This window comes from Pavona decussata, unplaced genomic scaffold (genome assembly GCF_977016875.1).
Source record: "Pavona decussata unplaced genomic scaffold, jaPavDecu1.1 SCAFFOLD_58, whole genome shotgun sequence".
NCBI lineage: Eukaryota > Metazoa > Cnidaria > Anthozoa > Scleractinia > Agariciidae > Pavona > Pavona decussata.
Window position 1 is genome coordinate 605,016 of NW_028145480.1, and position 24,985 is coordinate 630,000.

General features: G+C 39.4%; 1 protein-coding gene and 2 pseudogenes across 3 annotated transcripts in view; all 3 read right to left on the minus strand.

Annotated features, from left to right (window-relative positions):
- Nucleotides 1-6,209: 6,209 nt before the first annotated feature.
- Nucleotides 6,210-10,272, minus strand: LOC146479488 (uncharacterized; annotated as a pseudogene).
- A 4,658-nt stretch (nucleotides 10,273-14,930) lies between these two features.
- On the minus strand, nucleotides 14,931-16,139 carry LOC146479489 (uncharacterized; annotated as a pseudogene).
- Nucleotides 16,140-23,080: 6,941 nt separating this feature from the next.
- Nucleotides 23,081-24,985, minus strand: part of LOC146479490 (uncharacterized) — a 25,942-nt gene continuing 24,037 nt past the window's right edge. The window contains exons 3-6 of one of the 3 annotated variants that reach the window (XM_085110212.1): nucleotides 24,748-24,985; nucleotides 23,839-24,659; nucleotides 23,418-23,576; nucleotides 23,081-23,324 (exon numbers count right to left, since the gene is read on the minus strand). The exon at nucleotides 24,748-24,985 is cut by the window's right edge and continues 211 nt beyond it. In XM_085110212.1, coding sequence (XP_084966338.1) covers nucleotides 23,220-23,324; nucleotides 23,418-23,576; nucleotides 23,839-24,048 — 474 coding nt within the window. In that variant the 5' untranslated portion in view covers nucleotides 24,049-24,659; nucleotides 24,748-24,985 and the 3' untranslated portion in view covers nucleotides 23,081-23,219. Of the gene's footprint in view, nucleotides 23,325-23,417; nucleotides 23,577-23,838 lie in introns of all 3 variants that reach the window. The other 2 variants (XM_085110213.1, XM_085110211.1) reach the window with 2 other exon arrangements.

Consider the following 24,985-nt stretch of genomic DNA (forward strand, 5'->3'; position numbering starts at 1 on the left):
CCTACGATTGATATCTACAGCACTTTAGGCTCTCCAGTTGCCTCCTGGATAAGCAGAGGTTTGGAGGTGAACTTTCTTCTTGCATTTTGTGCACTCAATGTTAATCAATGAGCTGTTTCCATACCTTTTAGCTTGCTCGTCATTATTGGTATTAATAGACTTGTCCAAATCTTGCTTTAGTTTTGCAGGCTGATTTGAAATTGATCTCTCTGAACGGGGCATATGGTACTTCGTTCACATATGAATCGAGAAGCCATGCATATTTAATCTGTGTGCATGGAAGTTTTCTGTGGATCTTTGTCCAGCATTCGACATAGTACAAAATGCTTGTGACGTGGGAGCACGTTTCTGCAAGCCCTGCTTTACATCCCATGCAATGGGCTGAGAAAATATTCCCACTGCTTGCTCAAATATTCTAAACCAGCAGAAGCGGGTCCTTCATTCTTTGGCTATGTCACACCTTGCCGATTACAACATACTTATCCGAAATTTGCAGACCTTGCACATAGGTTACAATGCCGGAGACCAGCTCGTTATAAGCTTTTAGGCTCTTGACGTTTTTGAACTGCTCATTGGTGCAATAACTTGTGTCTAGGCCCAAGTAACTTGCAGATCTACGGACTCAATTGGCGGTAAACTGTCCAGGCTCAGTTTCGCGCCAACTAGAGTGGCTGGGTCTAAACCCACAGTGGATATTTTCTCTAAATATCATTGCTTTTCGGCAGGATCCAATGAATTATAGTATTCAGATCGAGTTGGAATTCCATTCTCAATTCCCTCAGAGATTTTTTCCGAGGGTGAGTTTGTAGCACGTATTTAAATTGCAAATTTTGTTATCCTCACGAGCAGTCACTTACAGAATTTGTAAGAGATTTTATGGGTCAATTCACACAGCCTGTACACCAATATGGCGGACATCCTAATAAGGTAGCGGATATGACGTCACATGCAATCCAAGAATTGAAGGAACACATTCCTTTTCTGAGGAATCCTTTGTAACTTCGACTAATTGCATGGTGATGGCATGTAAACATGTAAATTTCACCCGGGGTAGAAGGTGGAACACCAACATGGCAGATACCCAATGAGGTTTCATTGTCTTGCTTTGATGACAAACTGTTCACATTAGATGATGGAATATCAAGTCTGACATATGGTCACAGTTAACTAAATATTCACAAAAACAACCAAGTAATTCAATCAAGTTGTTTTTCTTCCATTTCTTGGCTTTGAGCAGATGGCATTTCAAATTTTCTCTTTATTTTCTTTCAGTGGCATTATTTCGTTGACTATGAGTGAACAAATCTTGGTCTAACTCCATGGAATTAGAAACTTGCTTCCAGGCTGTATGATGTAACATGATCGCCAAAGACATTTAAGGAGAAATGAATAAAAAGTTTTGGTCTCCAGCGAAGGAAGCACATTGAGCCAAAGCTTTTGTCATACTTGACTCAATTATTAATTTGATTTTGGAGAGTAGAGATTGATCGCCGAATATTGGGTGGAAGTCAACAAGATGTTTTCTTCCTTTCCTGGGTAAATCCTTTTGCAGAGCATGTACTAAAGTGGATTTTCCTGTACCAGCTTGACCAGTGACAAGAATATTGTGCCCGGCTTCGGCGACCTTGATGATCTCGGATTGTTCCGCTGTCAAGGTGTTAGAATCTCTGAATGGAAAAGAAGAAGGTGTATGTTTCAACATAAAACTTACGCTGCTGTTTCTTTGTTGATAAAATTCATTAAAAAGTTAGAAAATATTTTGTTACCTCTCCATTGTTATAAATTCCACGAGTAGAACGCAATAAAACCAGCTAACATCTATGTGGGTTACATATCGACAACGAAGACCAACGCGTGAACACTGTCAACATCCAAATGTGCGGGAAAACTCGAAACAATCTGTTCCCCTGTTCATTCATTGGCAGACGCGAACAATGATCGGAAATGTAAGTGGCTTCCGGTGACTGTCAAGACACACGACCCGAGTCTGGTGGGTAAACAGTTGAAGAGTCACTAAAGTGCCTGTGGTTCCCAACCCTTGCTAGGTATTTTGAATAGGTGATTGTCTAACGTCGTCCAATCAGAAAGGGGCAATCAGCAGGACGGTTTGTGGCTGGCACGTATGGATCTTGCTACGCATTCCAGTCGCTCGAATACTGAGGGATTTCAATTTTCTTCGAGGACTAGCTCCGGCTGTTTGAATGGATTTTTGATTGGAAGATACGAGAAGAATCGTGAATCTTTTGACCTTTATGCTGTGAAGTTTGAAAGCGGAACGATGCGTTTTTTTGGGGAAAAATCGCTTCGGCGCTGGAACCCTTTCAAAACAAGGATTCCTCCCTTGTCCTTCTTATATATGGAACAGTCAACGGTGAACTCAAACTCCTTCAAAATCGCTCAAAAAACCGCTTTTGGGGTATAAGGACGACTATATACCACAGATAAGGTAATTCAACGTTTATTTATCATTGATTTATATACAAAGGTAGCGATATATCGCTATGGGTGAAGCAAACGGTAAATCCAGTGCATTTACTATGTAATAACAATCGGCTACACAGACACATTGTGTGGGCTCCCTGTGGCCAAATTATGCCCTGCAGATTAAATAAGATTATTCTGATGCTTCGTGAAAAATTTTCTCTTTTTTTTTTCACTAATTGAGTTTACGACCCCGGACTTAACTAAAAATCTCCATTCTTGCATTAAATGATCGTCAAACTATTCTGATACGCCGTGAAAAAAAATTTCTCCTGTTTACTCAACTAATTGAATTTAAAAGACTACAGTTCTTTCAAAAATTAAATAAAACCACAAATCAAACAAAATTTTCTTGGCCATTAATGCTTGATTTCCGCTGTTGAAACTATTGATCATTCCTTGGAAGTTCCTCTTTCATTTCACCGTTTCCAAGAGGTGTGTTTCCCTTCCAAAAATGCAAACGTCGCTAATTTCGACCAGCGCCAGAATAAAATTCCGCTACATTACGATTAGTCATTCACTGCGCATGCCCGAAAGTTAACAACATGAACCAACCAACCGAGTGAAAACTTCACCATCACTATAACACGTTCATTGCACATGGCGCATTCACGAGTTAAAAAGTGAGGGGAGGGACTACATACAATGAAAACTCCGTTTTTTTCGTGCTTTTATTGACTTAACCATTCCCGTCCCAAACAAGAGAGATGCTTGGATTTTGCCCCCCCCCCCAAAAAAGGGGGACGTAGATTGAAAAAAAATTATGTGTTGTGCAGCAGAAGCGATCCAAGTCTATAATGCACAACACTTGTTTTGTGCGCACCAGAGTCCCCTATAGTGACGGATGTACTTTGATACGGCGCCATTCGCATACTCCCTCATCAATTGTTTGCCTGAAGGGCAGCCTCAATCACCCGTCACCCCTTTAAGGGAAGTAAATTCAAGCATACCAGGAAGTCTTCACTACATTTCAATTTACAATCATAGTTTGATGCATACATACAAGCTTAATAACAATAGACATTACTCACTTTTTAAAAGGTCTACACTTTCAGTATCAAGCACGGTCTTGCCATTTTTTGCACGACTTGGCCCCACTATTCCCCCAGCCATTTCTTCCATGGTAAAAAGGGTGAAAAAAGCTCTCAGGGTAAACTTCTTGCTGTCCCCACTAGAGGATAAGGTAAGCAAGTCTGTCCCTTTGTACATCTAATGATAACAAAAAACAAGTCTAACATAAACAACATGAAAAGTAGTAAATTAACTACTCTCTATGGAATATACATAACATGGGAATTTAATTTGCTGATAAACAGCGGCCAAGGCTAATAGAAAACATTTACGGTAAAAAGCTGGTATCATTTCAATTTCATGACTCATACAACAACCCCTTTCACAATTAAGTGGTAAAAAAAAAAAATATGTAAACACACTTTTCAGACCTATCAAAGTTACAGTGAAATGTGATGAAAAACAAACCCGGTCCAATCGTTGGCCATTTCCCCCTCTAAACTGCAGACCTAGTGCTGTTTTTTTTTACAAGAGGCTAGAGCTAGTCTTTCAATGTGCTGCACACCTAATACAAAGACTATTTACAAATTGCCTCACAACACAACGACTTAAATTACAATCCATTAGTGGATATTTCCGCTCACTGTTCGAGAAAGGAAATGTTTCTCAAACGGTTAAATATCAGTCAATGTATGGTCAGAGAAACCTCCAAAGCTTCTTACTGAAGGATCTTTTCCAGAAAAAAATTGAAACTGAAATGAATGCAAGGTTTCAAAACATCTTTTCAAGATGGCCGACCTTTTGTGTAGTGGTGCATGTCAGATCACTCGAGTCTCACGCACTGGAATTTGTGACCCAGAAAGAAGGAAACAAGGCCCATTGCTTAAACTTGTGGCCTTACAGCCTGAGTAAAACAGAACTCTATATTTCACATTCTACAGTGTACATACCAAAGAAGGTGCCGGTGATGAGACCCCAGATGTTTTTCCTCCATCATCATCTAGCCCAAACTACAAGCAAGAAATAGAGAGCAACTTTTTCAAGACATATGACACACAAGTAATCCCACACCTGACTGCATTTTGTTGGGTACCCTATCCTGCATTATAATGATCTTTCTGTTTTCCATTTAAATCAACAAAAAGACAAAAGGCGTTGAATACTAATAAGCACCTTGGATGGTAACTTTTTTTTTCTAACAGACCCCTGGTCAAAAGAACTCAAAGCCCTTCTAATATTTACTCTTTACTGGTTCCAGAAAATATTAGACCTTCCGACTTCAAGACAGGTTGGCTTTAAATTGGCCTAAAAATTTCAGGTTTCAGTTTGGTACAGTGCATGAAATGATGCAAATTAAAAGACCTACATTACCTTTATTTTTGTTGAAGGAGGAGAGTGTACTACATGTTGGTGTACCCCTCCATGGGCAGAATTCCTTTTTAGATGGTCCTCAATGGACTCCACCTTAGTTAAAAGTTTGTCCAATTTGGACTGGATATCCAATTTCGAAGAATCCTGTGTATGAAATGTATGATTGAAGTAATTTTAAAACTAGGAAACATAACATTCCTAATGCTCTAACTCAAAGGCGGTGTGTAGATGACATCTGTGCTACACCTGTACAACAGATTAATCATGTGTAAGCTTACAGTTCTCAAGCTGACTATTAAAGCAACCATGTTGTGTCTGCAATTACTGTATGCAGGATCTCGGAAGATTCTCCTTAAACATCTATATTTCAATGTGTACTTTTTCATGACAAATTTCTGCTCTCCATAAAAAGGTTTAAATGTAAATGGATTGACACATAAAACTAAACAAAAGGTACATGATGAGTAGCACAGTTATGTAGCCATTTGCTGTAGCATGGTCCTAAAACATTTTTTCTACTTTTGCATTTTCAATCACTTTATGACATTAATTTTGATCTAAATGCACATTGCAAGTAATAACTATAAATATTTCAATCATTTTGCATTATTATCGATAATTTCCTGATTACAATCCCTTGTGGGCGTGGCACATTTCTGTTTTTCTTGTGTAATCAAACAAACACAAGGTAAAAGGAAAAAATATAAAAGTTTATCTATTATGTCACATTGAAGCAATGATCTCCTCATTTTCTCTCAAAGGGAGCTTATAAATAAACTTTCTCCCCCTCTTTCTGACTGGAAGTTCACCGCAAATATGGCGGACAGTGTCATGGATGTTCTCTCTGATGAAAAAGTGACACTTCAGAACTCTGTTTTCTTGCTGATAGTGACACTGGTAATCATCTGTGACATCACTGTCTAGTTCCTCAACTCCATCAGAAGTGACTTTTAGGAGATATAAGTCATAGACAGGATCCTCCTCAGCAGCTATGGCAACTGTACTGTCCTTGTTGGTGAGGTCGGCTAGGTAGGAAGCGGTATCTTGGTCAAGCACTGGGGCTTCAGCTACCTTTCTAGTTGTTGTTACAGCACCTTCCTTGGCCAGCTCGACCTGCTTCCATTCATAAGCCACGCCTTGTTGGTACATTCCTCCTCCTCACTGACAATACAATTGATGCATTAGCATGACCGTTGTCGCACGTACACTTTTCCTTGTTGAGGTGTGGTGTTCAAATAGTGCAACTTTGGAATGCCTTTTAATTCTGTGAATCTGCGCCCAGCTCTATTCCTGATAACGGATCCCTCCCCAGTAAATGGCACAAAATAGAAAATCCTACGCTTTAACTAAACTGAATTTGTTCTCGCAGAGAAGCTTGAGCGTGCTAGCTGGGAAAAGTGCTGGACAAGGAAGTCGTACATCCTTCTGGCATTGTTGATGGTGGCTGTTCTTCTAAGGACAGCTTGGCCCAGTTTCTGCTTCACATGAGAACCTGCTGCATCCTGCTCTCCCTTGGCATGTGAGGTCTCGAAGTAGCTTCTCTGGATGGTGAAGCCAAAGTCAGCAAGAGAACAGGAGAGGTCACCAATGCAGTGCCGGTATTCATACTGAGCAGCACAGCCATCAGTGAACTCGTGGATCATTTTGGTGTTGTAGTGTAGATCATTTGTCAAGTAGTTGACAATCAGCTCACACATCTTGTGGACACTGTCATAATCCTGTACAGGGTCATCGGATATGACAAGGATGTGCTCCTTTACCAGGTGAGGGTCGTCTTCTGTACTGGCTACTTCATCCACTTCTTCTACTGCATGGCAATGAAGTATGGTGACATGCAGTGATACCTTGGCAACGTCAAAGTATTCCGATTGGATCTCATCCTCTTGCCGGCAAGTTTAGCCTTTGGAATAGTCATGCACACTTACCACATGACCTGCAGGAAGGTTGAAGAGTGATAGGGATAGACAGAAAGGAGCTTCTTGAAATACTTGAATAACTCTGATGGAGGAGTTTCCTTCTGGATGAGGGAGATTTTCTTCTTTTCTTGACCATTGGCATGAAACTTTCCTGTTTGACTGTAGTTATACCGTGACCAATGTACAGACCCCTTATCTGCAGATTCCTCTGGACGAAGAGTGAACAGATCCACTCCATACTGGTCACATTCTCTTTGTAGGCACTTGATGTTGTGGAATGATGCACCTTCAGGTTTAGGACAGAGAGTGGAATCCACTGCGTTAGGCAATGTTGCTGGTACTTGAATTGTCAGTTCTCCCTCAGCAGAGTTTTTCATGGCTGCTTTCCTAAACTTTACACATGGAGAGAAAACAGTCTGTTTCCACATGTGTTCTGCACAAAAAAGATTTTCTGTCCCTTTCTTTAGCTTGCTTGACAAAAAAGGTTTCAATAACTGCCCCTGCAAATTCTTCAATGACCCCCCTACTGATTCCTGTGAAAACATCTCATGTGCTTTCGAAGTTGAAGCGAGGAACGAGGGGATTCCATGGACGTTCTGCCCCGGTTTTTCGCCATATTTCCTAGCCACTTACCTTCGTTACAGTTCGTGAACATGGCAGCAATGACAGAAAGTGTTTCCGCGTCAACGAAACGTCAATTTTCAATGTAGATCCCACGAAAATTGTCGACACTTTTGTCAATTTAAGCTTAACACAAGCCCAACTGGGGGAAGTAACATTTGTTTATTCAACTGGCCAAGTATCCTATCTGTCTGCAGATCAACTGATGGTCATGCGATGGAATCTGTTAAGAAGTGTGTTTCCACACATTTCATTTTGATCCAGTAAACAGTTTACTTGACGGTTGGACTTCAGACTTGGTTTGTAAACACTATGATGTATGCTCATTACGCTTCATAATTTTCTATGACCCTGGTGCTGATCAAAATTTTGATATTCTTGATTCTTTGTACAGTGGTTGTTTAAAAAAAGATAAAACGTTACTTTGTACCTCGTTGGAAAGAGACGTTTATATCTTATGCTAGAATGAACCATTTTTGTTAAAAATCATATTGTCTGTTTCGTTTGTGGATAAACCACTAATACATGCAAGACAGGAACTCAGGCATATATTGTCCCCCTGTCAAAGATATAGACGGAAATAAAGTCACTGTTAAAATGTCAACAGAAAGAACACTTAGCTTATAGTTAATTGTTTCTACTCAGCATTTCCAATCATGTCCTGAAACAGTGGACAAAGTTACTACTTCTTTCCTGTCTGAAAAGGAATCACACTGCAAAAATGTTCAACAATTACTCACCAAAGGTGAAGTGAATATTGCTGAACCTTGACTAAGACGAAGTCAAAGTAAATACTCAACAATGTTTACTGAGCCTGAACTGAATTGTTGTACTATAATTTACAGAGGAAAGTATCGAGAACTGGAAAAAAATTAAAAGAAAGGAAAGAAATCAACACACATATGACATGTACGTCATTATCAGTATAGAATGCATAATAATGTTCTGTAAGCCAGAATAAAATGTATTGGTCAAAGACTTTTGAATAGATATGTGGCTCCTAAAGGAGCCATTTGTTTGCCTTTCTCGCACCAAAACTAGTGCAGCCAGAGGAACTCCAGCGGAGATTGTGTTGTAGAAGATTGATTGGACACTGAAATTAAAACAAAAGGAACACTGTCAACAGTGTCATTTGTATGAGAACAGATTGGAGCGCTAGAGCACCCTGATTCTTTAGGCTGACCTCACAACATGGGCTGCTATATATGGCATGGTTTCAAGTTTGTTTTACCTCTACCAAGCACTACTGCGAAGACCACACATGTGACAATTGAAACCAACCTGTTTAGAACAGCAGAGGAGCTGTAGATATTTTATTCCTCTGGAACAGCGTATGCCATATGGCACGTCTGAACAGGAATGTCTTGGGTCTAAGCAGTCTAGTGGGAGCCATTCTGCCAGGATGTCAAGAGTGTTGGCAGTACTGGATGGAGTGCACCTCTCGGCCTACAGTCTCATTCTGAAGTGGAAATGCAAATTGCATTGCTGTTAGTATGATTCATGTATTGACCCCTCCCATCATCAGATCACCACCATGACCCACACCATGTCGTTATAAAACAGTTACTGCCACAAACCGTTTTATGACAAAAGCTGTATTGCTATTAAATATACAGATGTAATTTACGCCAACTTGCCCAATCCAATACAGCCAGATGCACCCTCAATTCGTACGTGGCATCACCAAAATGAATCTGTTTGGCAGCATAGATCAACACCACAACATGAACAGACAATATAAAATGTGTCACGACACTGTAGGGTTAATGACAACAGGTGTATAGAAAGAGTAACTACTGGCAGTGCCCCCCCCCCCCCCCACTCCCTCCCCCTCTAATGAAACAATCTATAGTTTTGCCATCATATGAACAAGCACAAGGCAGATAGGATTTTATGGCTGCATACAAACCAGGAGATAATCGGTGGGTTTTTGGTAGATGGTAGTCTTCCGTATCGCAGCTTTGAAGCTTTCCACTGCCTTGGGGTCAGTCATAGTCTTCTTGGAGCAAACGTATCCCTCGTGTTTGCACCTGAAATCCTCATGGCAAAGGTAATGTCCTCCCTGTGGTAACAAATACCCATGTTGTCAGGAATATCACTGATTTCAAGTTTAGGGCTCTTGATGGAATGTGCAAACTGAATATGTATTGATATTATTAAACTACTGGGCACTTGATGGTCAACATATTGTAGCTTTGTAGGTCATGTGTACATGAGGTAGGCCAGTTCTCATGGTTTTTTATTGCTAGATTTATGCCAGTTGCATTTTGAGATCACTGATGACCAATGTACAACTAAACAAAAAGAAACGTATAATGTGATACCGACCTTTAACACACACTGTTCGGCCATCATTCAAAAAAGATCAGTAACTAAAAAGGAGCACTTTTTAGTAGAAATTTCCTAGTATGTCTACAACCCGATGCAAGTTCATTTCTGCTGTTGAGAGTTGACATTTCCAGCCTACATAATATGAAAAATTTCTCCCACAAACACAAATTACATCTTTTAGATACGTTCAAATAAGACCTAGCTTGTTTAACGTGCCGCCATTTAATTTCATACGCAATTTTCTGATCTTCTTGACGAAATTCTGACACTTTTCAAGTTTTGATAAAGATGGCTGATAGGCATCGAAACTGTCAGCATTAATAAGACAATAATGTAAGAGTGGCTATGATGTAAGAACATTTAAATTGAATTTTCTTATCTTTTAGGCTCCATATATACTTACTAAGCGCAGTAGCATGTTTGTAGTGCTCATTACGAAATGAACATAAATGATTTCTGAATCTTCATTTGTTTCCTTCATGGTTGGAGTGGTGACTTCAGCCTGGTAGATGACATTTTCTGTGTTACAATTTCCATCCATAGGGCACAAATTGGGATTCCGGCAATTACAGTTCTTCTTTTGATCATTGGTGCGTACGGATTTGTTAATTTCAGCTTTGTTATGATCAGATATTATTGTTCTGACGTTACCCATGCAGCTGTAGCTTAATTTTATTGTGTTACGGTTAAAAATTTTGTAAAGGGGATTAGACTTAAGGAAATGTTTGTCGATAAGTGAAAGAAAGCATTTCTCCACGTTTGTTGCTACATTCTTGCTAAATGGTGAGTTAAACCACAGGATATTTCTTTGCCACCTAGCATTCCGTGGGTGAAAAGGCTGGCTTGGTGTGAAGGAGAGCTTATAGTGGTAGCCGCTTTTGTCAAGTGCTTCTTGATAAACGTCTTTAGTGTTATCTAAGCATTCTTTATCTGATGATATCTCAGATAGCCTTTTGTTAATAGATTCAGGAATGTTCCTGAGGATTGACGGTGGGTGGTGGGATTCTTTATGGACATATAATGGGATGTTGTCCTCCTTGATGTAAGGGTAGAATTTCTCACTTCTAAGGTCAAGCGTGATGTCTAAGAAATTAACCCTTGTAGTATTTGCTTCGACTGTGATCTTTAAAAGTCGTGGTCACGGAAGACTTTGCATATCCCCTTCTTTATCCTTTCCATTTCGCGTGGCTTCATGTTGGAGGCAGCCAGTCCGTCGGCACGGTATAAGCGGATGTTATGGCCATACTTCTTGGGAGGAGAGACAGAAAGTAGCATCCAACCAATTCACATGTTTCAGCTCCATTGAATGATCCCATGGTGACATCGAATTGATTGTTTGCTGATTTCTTCTCCCATGGACAATTGTCGCTGAACAACAGTGATCGTTTTGCTTGCAGTATATAATCTTGCGCTCTTGACTGGTTATTTGGCGGTATCGAGAGGCAAAGTCGAGCGCTTCAGAGAGCAACTTCTCGGTGATTGATGGATAAAACTCACAAATGACAGAACATATGAACGAGAGCGAGCTCTTGTTTTTTAAGTTCTTAAACCACTGCAGAACACTTACTGTGTTTTTCCACTGGTTTATTTTTGTACTGGTGATAATAGAGGCGTTAATGTCGTCTAGGATTTGCTTGCTAATGGCACCAATTTCCGACTTGAATGGATTTATTAGGCAACACGTTGGATGGTCATAAAAATTCAGTTTATGATCTTTTAGCGTGACAAATGCTTCTTTCGTAGCTAATTTATCAATGCGGTCACCTAACTTTTGTCGTTCAGCTATTTTGGCAGACTTCGCATCAAGTTCTCCTATGAGTTTGTCATTTGATTTCTTGTAGGTTTTGGTGACGTTCTCCTTAACCAATTTGTCGTGGGAGGAAGGGTTCATGGCATAGAAATTTGTGGTCTTGTCTGCCGGAATTAGGAGGCTGTTTGGCTTTTTGATCTTGTTTTTGATGTCACCGCTAAGTTTTCTCTGGAAGTTGGATTCAATGTCGTTGGAGTTGATGCGTCACACAAAGAAGTTAGCATCTATTGTGTATTGTTCTGTATTTTCAAATTTATCTTATTGTAACCGTTTTTTCTTGCAGTTGCTTGATGATTGTTTCACATGGAGCCTGAAACTCAGAGTAGCGAATAAATGACCGAATAACCTAACTCTTGCATTATATAAAGTATAAAAAACGAGGACGGACAAGTTCGAGCGAAAAAAAAACTATATACAATAAAAAATCTAAAAAAGTAAAAAATTTAATAAAAAAAGACGTTTCGGTCATTGACCTTCATCAGTTGCAGTGAAAGTGATCAATAAATTACAATTTCCTTAAATAAGTTCGCAGTATAAAAGTTGACATAACATTACCAAGATGGTTACATAACAGGGCGTGATAACACATGGTAGCAAAAAATTAACAAGTGATGAACAATAATTGTTCATTACTATTACTTATTGGTAATTACTAAGCGGAAAACTATAACAATGCAGTACAAAAATACGAAAAAAAACAAAAAAAATTAATAAGCAAATACAATACAAATAAGATAAGAAAAAAAGAAAAAAATTTCGTAATTCGTAGAGTCAACTGGAAATGTCAAGAAACCAGCATAAAAAATAGCAAGAAGGCGAAAGTTATAACAAAATCCCCAAACAAAGCCCCTGAAACCATGCCGCGGCAACGGAACAGCCGCCCCGAACAGGGCCCTTAAACAACAGCATTGTAATAAAATCCCAGATGGGGGCCCCTGAGATTACTTAGCGCTAACAAAGCTAACAAGATCCGTGGCTGGGGTCTCTGAACAACTAAATTTGAATGACCGCCAAATTTGTTAGTTATTTTCACACTAATTGTAGTTTATTCTTTTTTCGAGTGAAATTCTTGACGTTTATTCAACTCAAAAGGTGCCAGAGAGAACAACTGTGCACTCCAATATGCCTCTTTAGTAATTACAAATGAAGACAAACGATACTGTTTTTTACACACCTATATTTCGACCCCGTACAGGAGTCTTCATCAGGGTAAATTTCAGTTGCCCTGCACGCGTCAAACTATTTTTACAACTTTAAAATTTTACAGCCGCGTGCGCGCTCCTAAAACCTATTAACTCTCCGACAAGCGCGCGCTACTTCATTTCACAACAGTTCATGTACGCCTAGAGCGCTTATTCTGTATAAAGAAAAAAAGCATTGTCATTAAGGCCATGTGGATCCAGAGTGTTTAGTCTATAGGCCCAGTGACCCTCTTTTTCTTCTCGGCTCCTCCTCACCATTCACGCGGTCAATTAATTGAATTCTCGTGTCACTGAGTCCATTGTGCCCCTCGCTCCAGAAATGTTGATACGTTATGTCATCTCTTTCTTTCTCAGCTGGGCCCATCCTCTTGTGGCGTCTAATTCGAGACTTGTTATTAAACCGTAATCTAAACTTGGTCACTGTGGAGCCCACATACTGCAAGGAACATTTCTGGCAAGTGATGAGATAAACCACATTGCTAGAGTTACAATCAACATGGTAATTCATGGAATATTTCCTATCTTTATATGAGCCCTTAAACTGACTGTTCTCCTCCAAGTAACGACAAACCTCGCATCTTCTCGGTGAGCATTTAACAGTTGCCAATAATGTATCCCTAGGGTCCCGGCTGTTTACCTTTGCATGGACCAGATGGTCCCCAGGCTCTTCGGTTTCCTAAACGCCACAAACGGAACACTATTGATAGCGTTTTTACATCTCTCTGATGACTCCAGTATGGGGGGAAGTTCTCGGAGTATTTTGCCGATGTCTGGCAAGCGAGGATGGTATGTTACCACAAAAGGCGTCTTTGTAGAGCGTGGATGGATGCTTTTACTCAAAACTTCAGCCCTGGTCATTCTTCTCACTTTATCGACTTGACTCTCGACGTAGGCTTTCCTATAGCCCCCGTCCGTTAAAAATTCCACCAGGTCTTCCGCTCTTTTCTCAAAAAAACAATTTGAGCAAATCCTATGTAGTCGCATCACCTGGGCAAATGGAATACCTCTCTTACATGCACCCGGATGACAAGAGCTATGATGTAAATATTGGTGACTGTCGGTTGGCTTCATAAACACATCCGTCTATATATACCTTTGTCGGATAGTTCAGTGAACCAGGTAATCCCCTCGTCATGGTGAGGACCAGTGCAAACCTTTTTCATATCCCGTGCTACTCCTTTAGTACCTATTATGTTTAGAAAGCATTGATATGTTAAGTGTATTTATAGCAGCAAAACAAACTGGGTGAAAATAGTTTATTTCAGTTTCAGTTTAATAGTTTGCCACATATTATACATACATAAAGTTGCAATGGTACTCACAAAATAAAGAAAAGGAAATAAAGAAAAACATATAATGATGATTGTAAAACTGAAGTGAATACATTTTTTTAGTGTGAGATGTTTGATACTTACTACTGAGAGAATGCCCCCCCCCCCCCCCCCAAAAAAAAAAAAAAAAAAAAGATCATAAATTTGTACTTGCCCGAAAGAATTTACACTTGCCTGGGTGTGTGGGGAAGTGCTAATTTGAACCCTGTCCTAAGAAGTTGTAACCTACCATGCCAAGTATCAAAAGAGTTCTTTATGCCCTTTTCCTGAAACCATTTTTTTAGAGCCATAACACAGTCATGGGCCACCTCCCAACAATGTGACCTATGTCAAAGAAATGTAAAAAGTGGTTTAACAAGTGATATTGTGAGTCAGGCAGCCAAACGTTCAACCTGAAGGGTATATGTATGCCTGATTGATACCCTTTTTGGAGGGATATTTATCCGGGATACCAACATTTCAATTAGTGGCTAATAGTCTGCAGTACTGTCTATGTTGCAGGTAAAATCTGTTCTCAGGTTGAGCATGTGTGTGACCTAGGGTATATGTGTACTTAGGGAAAGGGTTAGCTTTGTGCCTAGGTTATGGTTAGCGTTTTGACAGAGCTTGGGTGCATTCTAGGGGAAGACTATGGCTTGGCGGCGGTGTACGTGCGACGGGCGTCATTTAGAAAGAGGAGTAATGAATGACCAAAAACAACCAATAATTGATTTAGGTGTAAGCACGGTCCTTTCAAGGTGTTGATCGATCATATACAAAGAAGCCTCCGCAGTGTTTTCGGGCAAGTTCAGTTAGGCAAAGCCCATCAATACTAAATTTAATAACTTCAATGATTTTGTATTAACAACTTTGATTTTCAGTCAGATTGGTCATCAGCTCCTTCGTCATTGGAACCTCTCGGCTTGGAGCACTTCTTTTTAATTATTTTAAACGTGTCAATTGACTTGTTTATGACAGAGCCAATACCAGCGGCCTCGCCAAAGTTGTGGTACCGGGTCTCGGTTAGTCCAGTACTAGTAAATGCATGTACTACCTACAAAACAGGAATATTACAAAATGTATAAGCTTATGAAGTACTGAACCTAACTTCAACAGAAATCAATTTTACGTGAAATATTTTGTATGATAAATGATGCCTATATATCTAGCTGCATTTTGTGGTTCCAGAAAATATTCGTATCCCCCACCACAGCAATGGCTTGGCATACAAAGAGATCAAAGTCTATGAACATTGCACAGGCATATGTTTGACATACAGACAGGAGTAAAAGGTGAATGCTATAAATTGTGTGGTGTTGCCTTAGGCCTTCTTCTATTACAGTATACACTTGCACCTGCATGATAAGGATTTTCCCCTGTACGTACACATGCATTAGCCATAGGGCAGTCAGGAGGACAATAAAAATGTATATATCTTACCTCATGTTTGCAAAATACTTGGCAGGATGGCCAAGAATCCCTGAACTCAGGCAGGCGACGTTGTCATTACAAACACAAGGGACTTTCATGCGGCAGACGTGCCCTTAGTTCGTGAACTTCAGCCCAGACCATTTGTAATTCCCACCACAGAATTCACATTTGGGACTGCCACTGAAGTATTTTACCAGTGACTCCAGTGATTCACTAGTGCAAACAAAGCAAGGATCGGCTACTGTGGCATCTACGTAAATCTACCTTTTTTGAGGCCGCCGAGGTTCAGGCCTGGCTGTTGACTGCACTACTGGAGGCTGAACAGGCTCGGTGGAGGGTGGAATAGGCCTTGATATCGAGATGCTACAGAAGATGACCCAATTTTGGAGGCTGAAGGCTGCATCGTTTCAAACATGGAAAGAAGGACTTCCAGAAGATCTGCATTTTGCGTTGAAGATGTGGTTCTGTCAATCCTCATCACAGATTTGGCGTTGTTCCATCGTCTGTGAAGGTCTTCCTTGCGCAGTTCATCTTCCTTCTTCACCTCAACAGTTATGTTGAACTGTGGATTTCTCTTCCCGGGATCTCGTTAAGCGTTGGTCCGCTTGTTTCTTTCTATTTTCGTCTTCTTCTCTGGAGGACAAACGCCCAACATTTTGAAGGTAAGTCGATCAAAATGGCGAAAACTGAAGACGAAGTTGTTTACCGTTTCGATTTTCCGCCGAGTTTTGACCGCCAGGCACTCGGACTTATGCATGCATCTTGTGCAAAACTGCTAATAAATGCTGATGGTCATAAAGGAGCAAAAACAGCCCTTCTAGTGACCGGTAGGGGCTTTAGTCAACATGACAATGTAACCAAAATGGCGCTGGATTTGAATTCTACTATCGCGGACTGTGTTTTGCGATCGGAATATTGCCTTCTTTGTCCTTAACAGGACGTATTCACTTCAAAAATAACATTAATTATTTCAAAAGGTTATTTTTCAATGATTTCTCGTGGAATAAATCTAAACAACTCCTCTTGCACATTTATCATTGTTCTCCGCATTGGCCGCCATTTTGTTTTTTCCCTTATTTCGAAATTTGTGGGTGGAGCCCAGTCCCTTTTATAGCGCGCTCTCGTGTTTAAGTAACTACCAGAAAAAAAAAAATAATTTTAACCGTGTTTGACGAAACAGCTTTACAAATATGGTTTAGCTCTGGTGTGAATTGGATATATTAAAGTCCAAATTTTAAAAGGAAACTATCACAAAAAGTTCTTCCTATATGGTACTATATTTTGAAGTATTAAGTTCCAGAATGCCACTGCATGCTTATAAAAGCATTTTCCCGTTGCACAATACCACTTATTGAATGCAGGTTCTGAAGAAAACACAAGAAATCAGTGGATCTTCACTCTGATAAGATGCCTCCTTCCTCTTCCTCGTTCTCTTCTTCCTTTCTGTCATACTCTTTTTCCTATTTGCTGTTCTCTTCCTGTTCGCTGCTATTTTCCTCCTCTTCCCCCTCTTTCTCTTCTTGTTCCCCTTCACCTATGCTTTGGGTGCAATATTCGTCAGGATAGAGGACACAGTGCACGCTTTCCCTAACATCCTTGCATGTGGCACAGTTTTCCATGAAGGCATAAAATCACTTGTCTAGATAATGGTTGCAGCACGGACATAACTGCCTTCCTTCCTAATTCTTCTGTACTTCATTATTCTCCTCACCAGTGTAAATCTTGCTATTCAACACATAACCACTGGTGGATTCTGGAAGGGTAAAAGCCTTTATACAGAATCTTGCCGGCTTTATGGGGATAAACTGCCTGAAGTGCACTTTGCCTTTGAACTTAATTAAAGTCTCATCTATGGCCAGTTGGCACTCAGGGGTGTAAACGTCCTGAAACCTTGTCATGACCAAATCTAGGAAAGGGTGGATTTTGTACAGCTTATTGTAGTTTGCGGAGTCATGTGGGGGAGCACAGGTGTTGTGAGCAAAGTGCAGGTAAAGAAAATTTGGAAGAATCGAGTCCGGGACATCAAAGATGGGAAGAAAGGAGAACTTAGGACAGGATCAGTGTTCCAGCAACAATTAAGGTTTGGTTTAGTAAACAATCCCACATCTAGGTACAGACTAATCCAGGCCTTCATTTCACTTTCTGTGACTGGATACCATACAGAGCTTTCTGCTGGCCCTCTCTTCTGTTCTGCAGATAAATTAGTCTAACTAACAGCTGCCATACCTCTTGTGTGATAATCCAAACACGAACTCGGGTTTCTTGTGCGGACATTTATTCCAGGTTAGATTGGTGCCTCTTTTTTCCTCCTGGCCTCCCCCAGTTCTTTTTCCCAGTACGTGGTATTTTTTGGAATATGGCCCTTTAGACCTTTCACTATCCCACAGCTCCCGTTGCCTAGATTCATGTCGTAACACATCAGTTGCAGCATCCCATTTGTTGTTGTAGAACAATACTTCTTGCCATATCGTTGTTTTTCACCACCCCTTGCCCTGTAAATAGTTCTACTGATTTGTGGGCTTCAAAGAACTTTGGTATGTGATATACCATAGCATGCATATGAGGTGTAACATTTGTCCTCTTGTAGCCAATCGTCCTATCACGCAATAATGTGAACAAGTTGCTCCAGCCCTTTGCTTTTCCAAAGTAACTACCCATATCTTTTTTTCACGGGATTTTGTTAGTAACAATTGCATATATTTCATCAAAGGTTTCCCAGGTCTTTTGGACAGTTGATGCAGTTTGTTTCTGAATGACACCAGGAAGCTTACTTGGCAGATTTTTGAGCAATTTCTTTTTGTCAGAATCAAGGAGACTTGTAAAGTCATACTGGCCTGAACCCTTCCCATCCCCATTTTTCTTTTCCCAGATTTCAAAAGAAATCCCACAAGATTTTGTTGTTTTTTGTAGATCATTTAAATGCTTATTGTTTTGGTCTCCTCTCTTCTTATTGAAATTGTCTTTTTTATCCCATTGTAAAGCATCCTCAATTAAATTTTCAATTAGCTGAGTAGTAAATCCAGTTCCTGTAGTATTACATCTGCAAGTTCTATATTCATTGAAGGTTTATGTTTACAACAGTATTTCTCTTTGGCTTTCTTGTTTTGTGACAATTCATTCATTTCCTTCAAGCTTCTCTTTAATTCAGTAGATGGGTAATGATTTAATCAAAGTGCATTTTCCAACGGTCGTCTTTGTGCACCCTGCACAATACACACGCATGTATGATATTGCTCCACATATGTGATGTTGCTCCGCATGTGTGATGATGCTCCCTTTAACCCCAACATGAGTGAAATAAACTTATAATAACCCCCAAGAAAAATTCTAAATCAATTTTTTTCCCATCTAACAAAATATGTTCCTTATCTATTAGGGTATTAATGACCTAGAAAACATCCGCAAAGGACGATTGCAGTGTTTCGTAGTCTTCCTTACCCTTAACAACTGCAATCGTGTGGTTTCCTTTTGCTGCCTTCACATCATCTCCTGCTCTTGAAAGGGCAAAACTTAACAAAAAGAAAATTGAATTTCTTGTCATCCTGGCCCTATCCCCAGATATTTTTACTTTTATAGGTTGATCATGGTCATCAGGGTGGCTTACCAAATGGCCCTTTTTCCTTTCTTCGTTGAATGACGTTTGTGCTCCTTCTGTGGCACCAGGAGTACCGGTGACATGACAAATGTTATTCAACTGGTCCCTTCTTTGCTTAACCCTGCATGAGAACGATGATGCTCGATATTGGCAGTATGTGGTTTAATGACTGTGGTTCCCACAGCCTGGGCAATTGTCTCTATCTGGGACCATATTAACCTCTCCCAAACTTGACCATCACACCGAGAAAATAGGGAACTGTAAATGGTCTTTTGTCTTTGAATCACTATTCTTTAGTTTTTAGTTTGCTGTTTCATCAAGACGAGCGAGTCAGTTTTGGAAAGTTGCAAAGGTAAACTAATCACAGTAAAGTTCAAACTTTATAGACTTAAACACTCGAGAAAGTGAAAAGGTTTAAAAAAATCTACAATTTGTTTTTGGGGGACAACTGCCCCCCTTGCCTTTCCGCTAGCTACGGCCTTGATTTTAGTGTCATCGCCCAAACTTGGTACGCAATTGGCTTAATGTAAGAATGTCATATACTCTAAATTTGAAAAGAAACGAAACTAAAGCAATGTTTGAAGATATGGTTTTAAGTTCTGTTGTAAATGCAAAAGCATATGCAAATACAGAACTTGAATGTGACATCTGTGCGCCATCACCAAAGGTGCTAACTTTCACTATGGTCTCTTCTTCAACTGAATTCTTTAACTGTGAACAAATTTTTAAAGCATTACAAGACAATTACACATGCGGTTAAACATGTTTGTGTCATTAATCTTATCTTACCATTTTTTGCCATTGATTGCACCCATACAGTGAGGTAAGTTCCAAAGTGGCGCACCTCTAAAAATGTTAAAGATAGGTTACTGTATTTTTCACCAATATGAAATCTGCTGCCTTTTTCATTTGTTCTGGCACTTTCTGCAGCTTCAGGATGTCAGTGATTTAAAAACGCAAAAAAAATATATTACACAAATCAATAATAGAGGCACAAAAGGCTGTACTCTCAGTTTCATTCTCTTCTCGCTGACATAAATACCAATTTCAAGAAAAGAGTAGTTGAAAACAGTTGGTGCGCAGAAATACTTAGCTAAACGTTTCCGTGGGCACACACAGATGCCCCTCACATGATAACAGTAGGCTCACACAGATACCTATCACCTTACAAAAATGGCTTACCTAGATTATGTCCATCCCATGATATCAGTGAATTCACAGATACCTTCCGCAAAATGGCACTGGGTTGACATAAGTCCTAGCAATTAGTAGTATGAACTTATAGTCACCTCCTAAGAAGAATTCTGTCTGAACTTTGCCACTCACTGTAAGTTTTCCAGAGGCAATTATTTTGTCTGTCTTCAAAGATTTTATCAAATGACTCTTGTAGTGTAAGGTAGCCTTCAGATGCTTTTACAATTGCAATGGTTCTATTTCCTTTGCAAACATAACAGACTGTTCAGTTCGTAAAATTGAAAATGAATGGAAAATAAAATTTGAATTTCTGGCCATCCTTTCCCCTTTACCATTGACTTGTATTTGGATTTTATCGTCTGTGCAAAAAGAGGGATTTGGTGGAGGTAGTCCTGGATGTGTTCTTGAAATAACACTTCCACAGCATTAACTTTAGCCCGGATGTATTTTCCTTGGAGTGGTTCAGGGTGGCACATTTTGTTAAGGTCATCTTGGTATTGTTTCACGAGATATGACCTAGGGAGCCCCTCAAATGCCATGGCAAGTTTGTGGTAGAAGGCATCTCCCACACAGAATTTTTCAAGTATAATAAGAATTTGTTCAATCTTTTCCTGTTTTGTTCTAGCAAGCTGTCATATTTTGAGCCTTCAACGTTCTCCCTGGGTTTGTTTGAAACTTGCAAATTATGAATAACAGAAGTTCCTACTTCATATATACTTAAACTGTCCAATTCAAGTCCAAACGTTTTTTAGAACAATAGGGTAGCTTCTGCTTTCGAAAGGAGGAATTAAAGGGTTCTTGCTCTTTGTTTCACTTCAGATACTGCTTTCCCTTTGTGGGCAGTAATGCCTATACCTCTTCTAAGGCTTTAAGCTAATTTTCCAGCTCTCTATTTCATTTCTGGAATCCTCTTCTAGATCCTTATGCTAAGCCTTCCATTCGTGAACCTCATCTTTCATGTTCTCCATTTCTTCATAAAGTTCTTGGACTGATTTTACCTGTCCGTCGTAAATCTGAATTTTTTTTACTTTGTTATCCAAGTCCTTTCTCGCTCTCCCTTTAGTTTTCTTGTACAATTTGGACAATTGTATCAACAAGTTTAGATAAATGAACGCTGTTTTCTGATTTCTTTTTAAGGAAATACAAAGACTGTTAAATGAAAAAAAATCATAACAGGATTGATTATTGACTTATTGAGCTTTACGAGGTTTGAAGCCAGTATAAACCCACCATTTTCCTGGGCCTGTCCTTAGATTGTTCCCTATGTCTTTGTCACAATCTCTGATTGGAATACATTGGGAATTTCCTAGATTCCCAACAGTGTTTCCACATTGTCCTCCAACAAGCGAAACATATTCTTACGATGCCATTTCGGGACGATTTGTTTGGCTGTGATACCAGAATCAAGCATTAGAGTTGATTGCAGGGCAAAAGAAACAAACTGAAGCGATCTGAATACCAATGTGGGTTAACTGCACGATAAGAAAGTTCAGTGACAAAATTCAACGTACAAGTAAATCGTTGTTACAGACATCGAAGCAACAAATGCAATTTGAATTAAAAATACCCTTGGTAAGAGGTCTCTGCAAGTGTAACGCATTATCTGCTGATAACCGAATTTTGAAATCGCCAAATGTATGTCATTCCTTCTTGTTGTCCTGATTTCTACAGTACTCAGAAAGCTCGCTGAAAGGTATGAATTACGTGGCAATCTTAGCTATAGTTCCATTTGTTCCAGTGAAGATTTAATGCCAAAAATTCTGGTCCGAATTGATTTGACGTTTATGAGTGTTTCAATGTTGACTAACGTAAACTAACGCGTGTACGCTTTTGAACTCTGGGTCAAATAAAATTGCTAAAATCTTTTGTTTCTGCCCGAAATGAGTAAAAACCAAGGAAAATAAAATTATGAACGTGGACCAATGCCCTTGCAGTAAGTACCAAGAAACCATAGGTTTTCAAATATTTTTCATGTTTGTGTTTAACCGAGTTGTTGTATCGAAATACCGTCACAGGAAAGCTCAAATTTTGCTACAATATTACTTGTAATTCGCTTCCTCAAAAATTTTCTTTTGAGTTGCCTATACTTTTAAAAACGAATTTTATACGAGGAAATGATGCTCTTTCACGTGGTTTAAGTCTTTGTACTTAGCACCATGTACCAGTCAATGATTTTAGCCTCGCATATTTGTCAATTTTGCATCACAAGAAATCACTCCAAAAATTGTAAATAATAAAAAATCTCCTAATTTTTACGTCAGATGAGAAATACACCATTCAAAATGCCTATAATTATGTACTTTATAAGACTTGAAGTTTTTTGGAACAAAACTTATTTGAATTTTAAAACAAGGTATTTACATCGTGTGGTGTCAGACACCAAAAATCTGGTTCAACGGCTGCAAAACTGAGATCATCGCCTCCCGAGTAAAATAATTATTGGATCGACGTAAAACATGATTTTCTTGCAATAGTTTACCATGGGCTATCTTGTGAATTAGTTTGAGAATTTTCAATCTTTTGCTATTGCACACGTGCGGTTGATATTTCCAGACATCCGCTCTTAAGGCCACAAGACCTTGATTTATAGTTAAATGTTAAATTCATTCAAAGCCACTGCGGCGGAGGAGGGGGGCATTGATGTTGTGGTGGTATTGCCCAGGGGTATTAATATTATTAGTTGTTTCATATTGGAAAAGTTGAAAAATGTTGTCTCACTCACCCTTCTGTATTTTACCAGCTTTATGTACAGCTTGTATTTTCTGCTGCTATTTAAAATTTGCCGGTGTGTGCCTCAAGACAGACTCCTAAGGAGGTCTAGCTTGGTTCCATCAAACTTAGGCTTAGCTACAGTTTTTGAATTGGGTGCCTTTCGAGAGACCGAGTGTGATAAAATTTCATCCACCGTAAACAACTTCAGCAGGAGGACACTTAAAGTGAAGAGGGTTAGAAGGGTTTCAAACTTCTTCTTCTGGTTTTGTTTTCAAGTGACGGGCAGACATTTGTGGTAGTTGTCACTATTGTCTGGCACAAGTTCATGATGTAGTTGGCCTAAAATATAAAATATTTCGAAGGTTTATACTGTGGTTGCAAAGTATTAGTCATAATAAAAAAAGTGACATCACTTTTCTCCTGTCAAATAACATTTAGGCAAATATCTGCATGGTTGCCAACAAAAGTTTGACTATGATAGGGTTGTCGTTTGACATTGATCTGCTGTAGAAATTTTTCAACTGCAGTGTTAACTACTCCAGATCCCTTTGGTAGTGCAGTACTGGACTGGATGGCCATTGACTGAGCTCGCTAACAAGTCAATTCAGAAATAAAACAAAACTTTCAATTACACATCCAAATAGAATTTGAAGTTACATTTTAGCAAGTATGGTTGAATTTGTATTAAGTGAAAGGAAATGTGAATGCATACACTAGTGTAGAGTGAAGAAAGGTAAAGTAAAACTTATTGAATCTCCCAGTCAGGGTAATGTTTGCCTAATAACAGGGAGTTTTAAGGGATGTTGTGCAGGGAAATTCAACCATAATCTGTAACCAACAACCAATCAGTTACCTCTTTTTCAGCACTTCCTCTAAGTTCCTTTGTAGATTGGAGCAGTGATTCCATAAAAGAGTTGCTGTTGTCTTGATTGAATATCAAGACATTACCAGCCACATTCAGTAGGTGAACGGTGTATTCCTCAGTTTGCTGAGCCTTTGCATCATAATCTTGGGTTTTTTTTTTGGTGTTCTGAAGCTTGCCGAAGCAAAGCGATGTGCTCATTGAGGTAACCCATGTCTTCAAGCTGGTTATTAGTTTCAGCTAATTTGCAGGCAATTGTGGCATCTAACTCTTCACATTCTTCAACTAGCATGTCAAAGAACTTCAAAAGCAGCCCCAAACTGAATTTTCCTTAATGTTTACCTGGTCAATTGGGATATAAAAAATGGCCTTATGAATTACATTAAAGTAATTTTTAGCCTGTTTGATGTCTCCCCCAGAATCATCGAATTTCTGATGTTGTTCATGAAGGTTCTCCAGGGTCCTCAGGATGGTAGGACTTCTTTTGTCTCTGGGAAGCTTCGTCTCGGCAGCTACTCATGATTATGTAGTGGTATGTTTGAAGTCAGGTTGATAGCTTTGTTACCTGAGTTTCGAAGCAGTTAGTTCCCTCAGTGAATCAGCATGGTATTGGAGGACTGTTTGAAAATTGTTCCTGGTGTCCTTGCCTTCATAAATAGAAAATACGACAGTTTGTTTTTGCTAGAATTGGGTTTGATTACATTGGCTAACTGAAATTCAAATTTCATAGAGCCTTGCCCATGACCTCCCCAGTTTTCACAAATAATTTATCTTGAGGTATTTTGCCATTATGCCAGGTAAGCTGACCAGCCCTGTGATGGAAAAGGTAGAGTTTGTATGGAAACAATCTAGTGAAATTTTTTGGTAACTTTTTTGGTATATTTGAAAGGGCTTACTTACGCATCACAATCATCCACAAAGGCAGTGATTTGATTCTTCAGGTCACTGACATATGCACGAGGAGTCTCCTTAATGATGGAGTGCTCCAGGGGAAGAATCTCTTCTACCAATTTGCTCCCTTTTTTGTTTTCTAATAAGATTAAATTTAGAGGTACAGTTGACTATAAAAATAAGCAAAAAAACGGAACGATGCTGGGGTGTCATCCTGGCACCATTATCAACTGAAGAATGCAACAGA